The 13,212-nt window shown below is 42.1% G+C and overlaps 1 protein-coding gene across 27 annotated transcripts in view; it reads right to left on the reverse strand.

The window, feature by feature from the left end:
• Positions 1–10,438: 10,438 nt before the first annotated feature.
• PICALM (phosphatidylinositol binding clathrin assembly protein) overlaps positions 10,439–13,212 on the reverse strand; it is a 110,969-nt gene continuing 108,195 nt past the window's right edge. For 16 of the 27 annotated variants that reach the window (XM_508908.9, XM_009423907.5, XM_063783367.1 and 13 more), the window contains one exon: positions 10,439–11,923. In XM_508908.9, the coding sequence (XP_508908.3) occupies positions 11,909–11,923 (15 nt within the window). In that variant the 3' untranslated portion in view covers positions 10,439–11,908. The remainder of the gene's footprint in view (positions 11,924–13,212) is intronic. The other 11 variants (XM_009423917.5, XM_009423914.5, XM_009423911.5 and 8 more) reach the window with 1 other exon arrangement.

The raw sequence follows: 13,212 nt of genomic DNA on the forward strand, positions 1-13,212 counted from the left end.
TGTTTTAAAAAGGGCTCAAAGTACATTAGAAAGTATTCTACTTAGAAAATATCTATGGGCATCTAAACTGTTGCCCTAAGTATACTTATGTGTGGGGTTGGCTGTTTTCAAAAATGTGTTCTGTCACACCAAACTATAATATTACTGAAGTTGCCCCAGGACCAAGAACTCCTGCTTGTCGTGAGGACATGTGGAGTCAGGGGTTCAAAATTCTGCTTTGAAAACCACTCATGGGATCTCCACAGGCATTGGGCTTTGGTCAGCTATGTAAAAAGGCAGAATGGGCAATGTCAACAATTTAGTAATACAAACAATAGCAAACACTTAAATGTGCTTATTATATGCACTTTACACATACTGATCCTATCTATTATAACCCTATGAGGTAGGGTCTATAATTACACCCATTTTACAGATGAAAAAACAGGCAGAGGGAAATTCAGTAACTTTTTCAAAGTTCTCCAGGTAGTAAAGGAGCAGAGCCAGGATTTGAACACAGGCAATTTGGATCCAGAATCTAGGCTCTTGACTACAAGCTGTTCTGCATCCCAGTGAGAATAACAGTAATTACATATCACATCTTTATCATGTTCTGAGTGTATCTTTTAAATTCATTAAATACAAGCCAGGCATGGTGGCACAGGCCTGTAATCCCAGCACTTTGGGAGGTTGAGGTGGGCAGATCACTTGAGGTCAGGAGTTCACGACCAGGCTGGCCAACATGGCGAAACCTCATCTCTACTAAAAATACAAAAATTAGCCAGATGTGGTGGCTCACACCTGTAATCCCAGCTACTCGGGAGGCTGAGGCACAAGAATCTCTTTAACCTGGGAGGCAGAGGTTGCAGTGAGCGGAGATTGCGCTACTGCACTCCAGCCTGGGCAACAGAGTGAGACCCTGTCTCAAAAAAAATAAATAAAAATTTAAAAAATTCATTATATACAACAGTCTTATGAGGTAGGCACTATTATGATAATTTTACAGATGAAGAAACTGAGACAAAGGGAGAGTATGTAACTTGCTCAAACTGGGGTTTAAACCCACAGCATGGCAGAGTTTACACCATTACTGCTATGCTGTACTGTCTCATCAAGCAGCAGTTGCTTCCCTCAGTGATGGAGATACTCTCCAAGGAAGGGATTTCTGCAAATGGTCCTCTGCGTATTTCCATATTCCAGGCTCTTCATCTGCCTTTCTTCCATCTCCTACCCCATAACATTTCCAGTCCTAACCACTCAGCATTTCCCTTTCTCCCGCTGATTTTGCAACCTATCTGATTGTCTCTCACCTAGCTATCTCCTCTAGCTCACTACAGCTTTCAGGGGCTAAGTTTTGCTCATGTTGGAAGACTGTTATGATAGTCTCCCTATAGTTCCTTCATAATACAGCAGCCAGAGCGAGCCTTTTAGCAACAAAAGTTTTTAAAGAATCCTCTGGTCAACATTTTCGGTGGCTTCCCCACTGAGAAAGAAATCCAAGCCTCAGCATGGCCTAGCCTTGGCCCACTGCCACCCCTGACCTCAGCTCCAACCTGCTCGCTTTGTTCAAACCTTGCTGGCGACAGTGCTGTTTCTGACTAGGGAAACAGGGCCTTTGTTCTGCCCTCTCCCCACATATGTGGGGAGGAGAGCCACTCTCCAAATCTTACCATCCTGCTTCCTTACTTAGTATCTCTGTTCAAAGATGACTTCAAGGTCTTCCTTGACCCTATCCCAAACAGCAGTATACTCTGCTCACATCACTCTCTCTACTATTTTTTTCTCACAACACTCATCATCATTTGTCATAAAATATTTGCTAATTGCCTACTCTCACAAGAAAATAAGCTCAATGAAAGAAGAACCTATGTTTTGTTTATTGATTCTTGCACCTAGAACTACTGGCACATTGAAGGCACTCAGTGTATTGAATGGATGAACGAAGAACTCAATCTGCTTTCTAAAAATCTTCCTTGGTCAGTCTTTTGCTTAGTATCTCTTTTAGTTCATAGCTTTTTGATATCTCTGCATTTTCTCAATGCCATGTGATCTGCCTTCTGTCCCTGACAATTCCCAGGTATATCTAGGGGTAAGGTTCAAGTTCCTAATTGCTAGATCCAATGGGCAGGTTTTGGTCTTTATTTTACTTGTGTTGGCCATTCCCTACTTCTTCAGTCATATCCTTGACATAATTATCTTTCCTGGTTCTCCGCCTCCAGCTTTGATTGTTCTTTCCTGGCCTTCACCCCTTAATAAGGGTGTGTTCCCTGGGACACATCCTTGGCCCTTACTCTGGCACACAGTGGTTCCTTTGGTAATCTCAACCGCTGTCATAGGTATTCTTTTTTTTTCTTTATTTTATTATTATTATACTTTAAGTTTTAGGGTACATGTGCACAATGTGCAGGTTTGTTACATATGTATACATGTGCCATGTTGGTGTGCTGCACCCATTAACTTGTCATTTAGCATTAGGTATATCTCCTAATGCTATCCCTCCCCGCTCCCCCCACCCCACGACAGTCCCCAGAGTGTGATGTTCCCCTTCCTGTGTCCATGTGTTCTCATCGTTCAATTCCCACCTATGAGTGAGAACATGTGGTGTTTGGTTTTTTGTCCTTGTGATAGTTTGCTGAGAATGATGGTTTCCAGTTTCATCCACGTCCCTACAAAGGACATGAACTCTTCATTTTTTATGGCTGCATAGTATTCCATGGTGTATTATGTGCCACATTTTCTTAATCCAGTCTATCGTTGTTGGACATTTGGGTTGGTTCCAAGTCTTTGCTATTGTGAATAGTGCTGCAATAAACATACGTGTGCATGTGTCTTTATAGCAGCATGATTTATAATCCTTTGGGTATATACCCAGTAATGGGATGGCTGGGTCAAATGGTATTTCTAGTTCTAGATCCCTGAGGAATCGCCACACTGACTTCCACAATGGTTGAATTAGTTTACGGTCCCACCAACAGTGTAAAAGTGTTCCTATTTCTCCACATCCTCTCCAGCACCTGTTGTTTCCTGACTTTTTAATGATAGCCATTCTAACTGGTGTGAGATGGTATCTCATTGTGGTTTTGATTTGCATTTCTCTGATGGCCAGTGATGATGAGCATTTTTTCATGTGTTTTTTGGCTGCATAAATGTCTTCTTTTGAGAAGTGTCTGTTCATATCCTTCGCCCACTTTTTGATGGGGTTGTTTTTTCTTGTAAATTTGTTTGAGTTCATTGTAGATTCTGGTTATTAGCCCTTTGTCAGATGAGTAGGTTGCGAAAATTTTCTCCCATTTTGTAGGTTGCCTGTTCACTCTCATGGTAGTTTCTTTTGCTGTGCAGAAGCTCTTTAGTTTAATTAGATCCCATTTGTCAATTTTGGCTTTTGTTGCCATTTCTTTTGGTGTTTTAGATATGAAGTCCTTGCCCATGCCCATGTCCTGAATGGTATTGCCTAGGTTTTCTTCTAGGGTTTTTATGGTTTTAGGTCTAACATGTAAGTCTTTAATCCATCTTGAATTAATTTTTGTATAAGGTGTAAGGAAGGGATCCAGTTTCAGCTTTCTCTTTTAATACTTCTGGACTTCTTTAAATGTCTAGAAGTGGAATTACTGAGCAAAGGAGACAAACATTTTTTGACTTTCTGGAAGGGCTGGCCAATTTACAGTGCTCCTAAAAATGATCAGAGTTGCTCACTTTCCATCCCAATAATGACAGACTTTGAACAGGCAAATAGGTAAAAACAAAGGCACAGAGAATTCCAGAGTTTCAATTAAGAGGCAGGGAAGAGACAAAGTTAGCCTGAGCAGAAGCTTCAAGAGTGGAGGTATGAGAAAGGCTGCAATGGTTGTAGGCCTTGAATATTTGATAAGCAGTGAGCCACCCAGACACACTGAAGGATTCCAGCTGTTAAAGCACAGGATTCGAGGGAAGGGGCTGGAGCCAACCAGAAACATGAACACCCACCACGTGATGGATCACTCCTGCCCTTCTCAGGAAGCTACATTTGGGCAGAAAATTATCAAGAATGAGAACTTTGTGAATCATGTATGCTAAGTCTTGCAATCAATAAACTGCCTGGTAAATGAAACTAAAAATGCCTGATGAGTCCTGTAGTTTCCCATAACACAAGACAAGAGGCCTGGGAAGTCCTGCTTACTTCCCAAGTTTCCTATAAGACAGTAAAATAAACATTGATGAATGGAAAGCACCCTTCTCTATTGCGTGACTGATAAATAATACTGTTCTCCTAAGCCCATTGGACCAGTATTCCTCCTGTCTGCACCAAAGACCAGCCTTCCCCCAAAAAGAAAATCCATCTTTTTCCCTTGGGTTGGCCTGAGTATCAGCAGAGCCAGCTATCAGGTAGTGTAGACTGGGCTCTAACCTGGGATGATAGCAATAAAAATCTGCACTGAATGTCTATTTGTGACCTGTGAGACCAAGGCTCTTTTGTGCTGCAGGTTTGGTCTCAAGGGGTGATACATCTCATTAATCTGACCTCTTATTCTTAAGTATGAATTCCTGTTTGTAAACTTATGTCTCAATTCAAGTTCCCAAGCCAAATTCCTATCCCCAGATTATTTCCCTGGGTAGATTTTCTCAAAGGGGAATTATTGGATTAAGGGTATGAACTCTCGAGGTTTCTAACTATGGCCAATTTCCATCCAAAACAGCTGTACTGGTTTACACTCACCTTAGCCTTAGAAAATCAGTCAAACTTTGTGTACTCTTGCCTGTACTGGTACATACACAGATGCTCCTTGATAAACACAATGGCACTCTATACTCCATTGTATACCAGTGCTTAAGACCAACAACCAGACCAACAGCCAGACTATAGTAGTTCTGGACATCCACTTAAGCAGAGTTGATAAAGATTATATACTAAGTGACTTAATCTCTCTGAGCCTCAGTTTCCTAATCTATGAAATAGGTATAACAAAAGTGCTTCTTTCATAGACTCAATTAAATGAATGAGTATATATAAAAGCTCTCAGAACAGGCTTACACCTATAAAGGACTGTTGTTTTCTTTTTCCTTTTTGAGACAGTCTCACACTGTCACCCAGGCTGGAGTGCAATGGTGTGATCTCGGCTCACTGTAACCTCCGCCTCCCGGGTTCAAGTGATTCTCCTGCTTCAGTCTCCTGAGTAGTTGAGATTACAGGCATGCGCCACCATGCCCGGCTCATTTTTGTATATTTTCAGTAGAGACAAGGTTTCACCATGTTGGCCAGGCTGGTCTCAAACTCCTTGCCTCAAGTGATCCACCTGCCTCAGCTTCCCAAAGTGCTAGGATTACAGGCGTGAGCCACTGTGCCTGGCTTAATTTGAATTCTTTAGTTACTACTAAAGATGATTTTTTTTCCATTGATCATTAGTATTTCTTCTTTGGTGAATTATTTTTATATTCTTTCCTTTTTCCTATTTGACTATACTTTTTATTAATATATATTTTATGTGTGTATATATACACTTACACACTTTGTTCTCCCAAAGTCTTGGGATTACAGACACGAGCCACTGTACTGGCCTAAAATTAGCTTATTAGATTTTATATATATGTGTGTGTGTGTATATAATACGCATATATATGTATCTATGTGTGTGTATATACATATATCTTAATATATAGAGAGATGAGGTCTCACTATGTTGCCCAGGCTAGTCTTGAACTCCTGGGCTCAAGTGATCCTCTTGCCTCAGCCTCCCAAACTGCTGGGATTACAGACGTGAACCACCTCTGAAATATGTATATTCTTGGCTGAGTGCGGTAGTTCATGCCTGTAATCCTAGCACTTTGAGAGGCCAAGGAGAGCAGATCACTTGCCCCTTCTCCAAGTAGGTATTTGGTGCTGGTAAAATTGGCTTATTAAATAGTCCATCTTTTCTTGACTCTTGAAATGCTGTTCTACCACATATTTAAACACCTGTCAGTTATTAGGCTTACTGTCCTATTCTGTTTGTTGTCTTCTGGGCCAGTATCAAATCAGTTTAATTTACTGTAACTTTATAAGTCTAAGTGAACTCCCATTTTTTCATTTCCATTTTTGGTCCACACAAAATGTAAATTCTGGCCACGATGAATTTTAAGTTCTGCATATCAGTACAGTTGTTGTAAAAGATTAGCTACTGGTGACAATTATTATAAACATCAAGCAATGAGCACAGCTATCCTTGCATCTACCTTAGAAGACCGCTGGCTAGGCTTCTTGGGATCTCCCACTGAATCTTCCCCTTCTACTTCAATGTCTCTATCTTCTTCTGGCCCTTGAAGCTTCCCTTCAATATGTAATTAAAAGGAAGTGAAGTTCATTTCAGTTTCTACCTTGATATGGTTTGGATGTTTGGATCTCTCATGGTTTAGCACCATCCCCTTGCTCAGTTCGTTCAAGTGAGATCTGATTGTTTTCAAGTCTCCTGCCTCACTCCCTTGGTTCTTCTCTCCGGCCTGCTCTCTTCTTTGTCTTTGGCTATGAGTAAAAGCTTCCTGAAGCCTCACCAGAAGCCAGTGCCATGCAGCCTGCCATGAGCCAATTAAACCTCTTTTCTTTGTAAATTACCTAACCTCAGGTATTTATAGCAACCCCAAGAACAGACTAACACTACTACCCTTCTTAGGACAAAAATGATCAGAGATGCAGATTTCATATTTTGTGCCTTACACAGGCACTAAGCTAGCTGGCAGTGCCAGTGTGGTGTGCTTAATGCTTCCATGTAGTGTTCTCAAAAGTTTAAAGAAATCTGACTTCCTAGATAGCCTAAGTGGTGGGCAGTGGGGGGCTACTTGATATTTCCTTCCCTAGGGTCCCAGTCAGAGGCACGGTAACTCAATACTTGTTTATCCAGAGGACAGGACAGCTGCCAAGGGACCAAGGCTCAAGGAAGACAGGCAGGGTACCTAATTGGGGAAGGGCTCCGACAGAGCAAGGTTTAGCTCACAAGGTCAATCACACACAATTTTTATTTCAAAACCAACTTTAGGCTGGGTGTGGTGGCTCACGCCTGTAATCTCAGCACTTTGAGAGGTGTAGGCGGGATCACTCAAGGTCAGGAGTTTGAGCCAGCCTGGCCAACATAGTGAAATCCCATCTCTATTAAAATACAAAAATTAGCCAGGCATGGTGGCAGGCACATGAGGCAGGAGAATCGCTTGAACCTGGGAGGTGGAGGTTGCAGTGAGCCAAAATCACGCCACTGCACTACAGCCTGAGCAACAGAGTGAGACTCCACCTCAAAACAAACACAAAACAAAACTTTAATTTTTTTTTTTTTTTTTTTTTTGAAGCAGGGTCTCACCTCACTCTGTTGCCCAGGCTGGAGTGCAATGGTGTGACCTCGGCTCACAGCAGCCTCAACCATACCGGGCTCAAGCGATCCTCCCATCTCAGCCTTTGGAGTGGCTGGGACTTAAAATTTTTTTTTTTTTTTCACTGTTGTAGAGACGGGGTTTCACCATGTTGGCCAGGCTGGTCTCAAGCTCCTGGGCTCAAGTGATCCGCCCACTTTGTCCTCCCACAGTGTTGGGATTACAGACATGAGCCACTGCACTGGCCTAAAATTAGCTTTTTTATTAGATAAAAAGCTATTTTGAACCAGGGCTTATCAGAAAACAAAACTTTTTCTAACCTCACCTTTCTCTCCTAGTTGTCTGCCTAAAATCAGTTTAATCTTCGCTTCAAGTTACATCTGCCCCAGAACAAATACCATAGAAGGAACTTTCATTAACAGTGTTGTCAGTTTCATACAGCTTTCATGCAACTACGTCTGCATACTACATCAACAACAAATGGGACACAATGAGTGCTTATGCTAAAATTAGGAATACTACCCGACCCGTCCCCCGCGGAGGTCGGGGGGACGGGTCCGAGGACGCTGCGGCGGAGCCGCCCCGCCCCGACGCGGCGCGGCCGCGAGCCGGAGGCGGGCGCGCGACGGCGGACGACACCGCGGCGTCCCGCGGGTCGCCGCCGGGGACCGCGGCCACGGGCGCGGCCGGGCGGGCCGCGGGGCGGGCTCCCGGCCCCGGACGACGCGCCGCGAGGCGAGCCGGGCGGGCGGGCGTGCGGGAGGGCGAGGAGGACGGGGCCTCGGAGGAGGAGCGGCGGGGAGGAGGAGGGGCGCGGGAGCGGCGGTCGGCCGGACGCCGGGCCGCCACCAGGGGCGGGCGGCGAACCGCGGCGACCGGGACGCGCTCCCCCACCCTCTCCCCCCGCCACAACCCTTCCTTCCGGACCCGCCTTCCTCCCCCCCCCGCCCACCACACGCAACACGCCCCCACCGCCGACGACGCGCGACGACGACGGGCACGGGACCTTCCACCCGGCCGGGGCCGACGAACCCCGAACCCCGAGAGCCGCGTGCGGCGCGAGGGAGCCCCCGAGGGAGGAACCCGGACCGCAGGTGGCGGCCACGGGAACTCGGCCCGAGCCGGCTCTCTCTTTCCACTAGCTAGAAACACAGAAAACCTTTTGGATTGGTGATACTTCAAATAGGACATTACTTCTTAGTAACAGCAAGAAATCAGCTTAATGTTTTCAGCGAGAGACAGCATGGATGATAATGCAGCCTTTCTTTTCCGAAACTTCAGACAGCAGAATTCCAGAAGGGCTAGCCACACCCATGGAAGGCAGCAAGTGTGGCAGAACAAAGATCTAAGCTGACTGCAGAGGCCACTGATGAAAGCTGTGAAATATCTTTCCTGGAAGGCAAGAATAAATTCATCTGGCTTACTACTGTGGTGTCTCCATACATTGTGACCTAGTCACTGCTAGCACACAGGAGCCACACTCACTCTTAAGAGAGATTTTTTTCTCTGTGGAATTTTGTAGAATAAGCAAACAGAGTTTGGAAGCGTGTTTGTGAGTTACGATAAATGAGAAGAACCTTGAAATTATTTTTAGTTCAAGAAAAACATCCCATTAAGGCCTATTTCTCATAAGTCACATTTTGTTGGCTTCTGGAAAAGCAGAAGATTCCCAGGCTAACATAAGGAAGTCCTCTTCCTAAATATGTATTCTCATAGTCACTGGTTAAGAAAGGGATACCTTTTAAAAAATGCTGAATGCTGATAGATGTTAAATCAAAGGCAAATAATTTTGAAAACGATTTGGGACAGGTATAGTTGTCCTCTGCTTACAATCTTCTCTCTTATCTTAGCCAATAGCTACTTGCTAACTGGATAATAAAATGACATGAGCATGTATGAGTTTACAGCCTGATATAATTATGTAATCAATAGCTGATTTACTTCACTCATTATATTTTGGTTAAAGTTGCTCTTGTCGCATGTTTGCATTCTTCCTTGATGTCTGGGCATCAGAGGAGAAGGCAGGAAATGTACTTCACTGAAGACCACTGGGAATAAAGAGTGGCCATCAGTCTAGATTGCAGAGGGAAACAATCTCCATGTCAGTATATATATATGAATTACGTGACAGCAGGTCACAGAGAGAACAATGGACCATGAAAGCAAAGATTTGATTTCCATCTGTTAACTTACTCATCTGGGCAAGTTCCTTTTTTTTTAAAACAGGGTCTCACTCTGTCACCCAGGGTGGAGTATGCAGTGGCATGATCCCAGCTCACTGCAGCCTCAACATCCTGGACTCGGGTGATCCTACCACTTCAGTCTCCCAAGTAGCTGGGACTATAGGCATACACCTGGCTAATTTTTGTATTTTTGGTACAGATAGCATTTCACCATGTTGCCCAGGCTGGTCTTGAACTCCTGGGCTCAAGTGATCGTGTACCTCAGCCTCCCAAATTACTGGAATAACAGGTGTGAGCCACTGCACCCAGCTCCTTTTCTGATTTCTGATTCCTACATATAAAATGGGTAAAATATGGATAACACTTATCAAACATAGCCCAAAAGTTGTTTAAACAATAAAATAAAAATGGCTATGAAGCACGTCACATACTGAAACATACTTTAAAAAAAAAGGCAATATGAAAGAAAACAAGCCACAGACCTTAAATATAAACACCTCCTCAAACACCACAAGAGACAAAAATTTGTAAAGTTAAGGAGGGTAACTTATAAAAGTACAACTTCCCAGTTTATATGAAAATGGTTTAATAATACTGAAACTTAAAAGCTGATAAAATTTATTGGCTACGACTACATTTTTTCTCCAATCACAGCAAATATTATGAGACACTTATCAATGCAAAGCTTTTGATCCTTTATCATGTACTCTGAACCCTATGCACTACTAAATAGGCAATATGATACAATCAAAGGTTTCTTTGGCAGACATAATTATATGTACCAAAACGTTAAACTGCGTATTTTCCCTTAAACTTACCTGACTAAAGGCATATGATCAAGACAAAAAGTGAACAATTTTAATAAGTAGTTGCATTTATCAATAAGAGTCTACAAGGTAACAAAAAGTGTAAAGAGACATCTTTTTGAAAATTCATATAAAACAAACCTTCCATGTTACTAGATCAACAAATATAATCACCTGGGTATATTTTATTAGGGAAAAATGACAATATTGACAATAAAAAGAGAAAGGAAAAATGAAAATGCATCTCAGACCAGAATACCATAACAAAACTTTTGTGGAAGCTGCATTTTATTTGAAAATCCACCCATTTTGCTAACATACATTTTAATATTGTAAACAAAAATAGAATCTGCAGAGACAATGCAACAAGAATGCTTAAACTCATGTACAGAATTGCTTTCCTACAATGAACTGTCCTTCTTAAGGCCCCTCTCCACCCAAATGTTAAAGATGTATTTACACAAAGCACCGATCAACAGTGCAGTTTAATTCTTCGTTTACTAAACTCTTGGCTAGACATTAACTTTAAAGATACTATTTCCCCTTATTTAAAAGGTACATGATCATAACATGGCACGAGCCAAAGAAAAGGTTCAAGGACTTTGCCCCCCTTCCCTCCCCCTTGTAACACCTTCTAGAGTTTTAGTGAAAAGAAGGAAAGTCTTGAAGTGAAAGCAATTCCTCACATTCATTTTGGAAAGGCCCTAATGTCAAATGGAAAATAATGACATGCCAAGCACAAAGCAGTAAAGATCCTTCCCAATGCACTAATGCTGAATTTAAAATGTAGTGCTTTTCCTAGTCAGTGAACTGTTCCCTGGCAAAATCCTAGGCACAGAATTGACTATAAGGATTAATGCATTTATAATGCTTCCCTAAATCCCATAGAGGCTGGGAATTCTTAAGAGATTCAGACCTATGGACTTGCCTTAAAATATTTAGTGCTCTGTATGTCAGCTGAGAAAAGCATTCTGAATCAGATTCATTCTTGTGGATAAAAATCAAACATACTGTGCACATCCATACTCATTTTCATAAGGAGGTCTGATACAATATTAATGTTATGTAAAATTGATAATCATAAATAAATACAAATACTTAAGGAATGTCTACTGCAAACTGAATATAATTTTTTTTTAAAAAAAGAAAAGTTAATTTCAGTTATTGTTTCTGTATTTGTGAGGACTGGAGAAAAGAAAGATAATGCATAATTAGGAATTTTAATTTTGATCCCCCAAAGAGTCCTGTTGAAATACAGTAAAGGACACAGTTCTTCTCTCCAGGCAGCTTTTCCAAATACAAATTTCACACTTTCCAAATAAGGGCTTTTCTTGATAGGTTACTGATTATGGGTATTAACAGGAGTTGAAAGAATTGAAGGGTTAGTCACCAAAAAGACAGATCTTAGTCTTAAATCATAGCAATTCTTGGCTTTATAAACTGTATTGATACGTTCTCCTATAAACTAGTCCCAATTTCCTTCATGGGCCTTCACTGAGTTACTTGTAGCATTCTAATGGAAGAAGAGAGTTTAAGAGATTTAAGAGACAGCAGTTTGGATTTTGCTGGAAGTAAGGATTTTGCTGCTTGAGCACTTGTCTTTTTGGAGTAATTCCATTTTCTTCCATCAAGTTACATAAACTGTATCTGGAAAAAAAAAAGTGGGTATGTTAATTCATTGTATTGTAGGATGTCTTCTCATAAATAAAAATGCTTTGTGGTCTTTACCATTTAACTGGCCCAGAAGTGTTCACAACATGCTTATCACAAACCCTGTTTATAAAACAAAGTCAGTATTATCAACTTATGTGCCAGAAAGCTCAATATTTGACACATATAGGGACTTCCAAATAATGTTTTTTGTTGTTTTTGAGACAGAGTCTTGCTCTGCTGTCTAGGCTGGATTGCAGTGGCATGATCAAAGCTCACTGGCTGGGCACCATAGCTCACACCTGTAATCCCAGCACTCTGGGAGGCTGAGGTGGGCGGATCACCTGAGGTGAGTTCGAGAGTTCGAGACTGGCCTGGCCAATATGGTGAAACACCGTCTCTACTAAAAATACAAAAACTAGCCAGGCGTGGTGGCGGGCGCCTGTAATCCTAGCTACTCGGGAGGCTGAGGCAGGAGAATTGCTTGAACCCAGGAGGTGGAGGTTGCAGTGAGCTGAGATCGTGCCACTGCACTCCAGCCTGGGAGACAAGAGCGAAACTCCATCTCAAAAAAAAAAAAAAAAAAAAAAAGCTCATTGGAACTCCTGGGCTCAAGCAACCCTCCTGCCTCAGCCTTCTGAATAGCTAGGACTGCAGACAGTCGCCACCACACCTGGCTAATTTTTGGGTGGGGATAGAGACTAGGGTCTCACCGTATTGCCCAGGCTGATCTTGAACTACTAGCCCCAAGTGATCCTCCTGCATCAGCCTCCCAGGGTGCTGGGATTACAGGCATAAGCAACCACATCCAGGCCAAATACTTAACTGCTAAAAATCGAGGAATAGCATGTGGAGGAGGAAAAGAAAGAAGATCAATGACCTATTTTTTCATGACAAGTTCAGAAAAATCTCTCCATAAGCACAAATACCACACGCAAAATCTCATTTGGGAAGCAAAATTTGAAATATTATTTCCAAATGATATACAATTAGAGACAATAAAGGGAACAGTAATATTATACTAAGTCTTTTTATTAACATAAATAAGAATCTGAAAGAGCCATAAAAAATATTTTTCAATAGGATACTACTGTTCATTCAAAGATATTTCACTCACAATTTCCCTTAAACTGCCCATCCAAAGATCTATTACTGAAGTAGATGTGCTAATAAACTTGCCAAATCAGAAGACTATAAACTCCCAAAGATCTAGAAGGTATATCTAAACTGGGGGCTAGAGCATCAAGAAGAACAAATTACACTGTCTTCCAGCAAACAGAGGCAGT

Source organism: Pan troglodytes, chromosome 9, assembly GCF_028858775.2.
Source record: "Pan troglodytes isolate AG18354 chromosome 9, NHGRI_mPanTro3-v2.0_pri, whole genome shotgun sequence".
Taxonomy (NCBI): Eukaryota; Metazoa; Chordata; class Mammalia; order Primates; family Hominidae; genus Pan; species Pan troglodytes.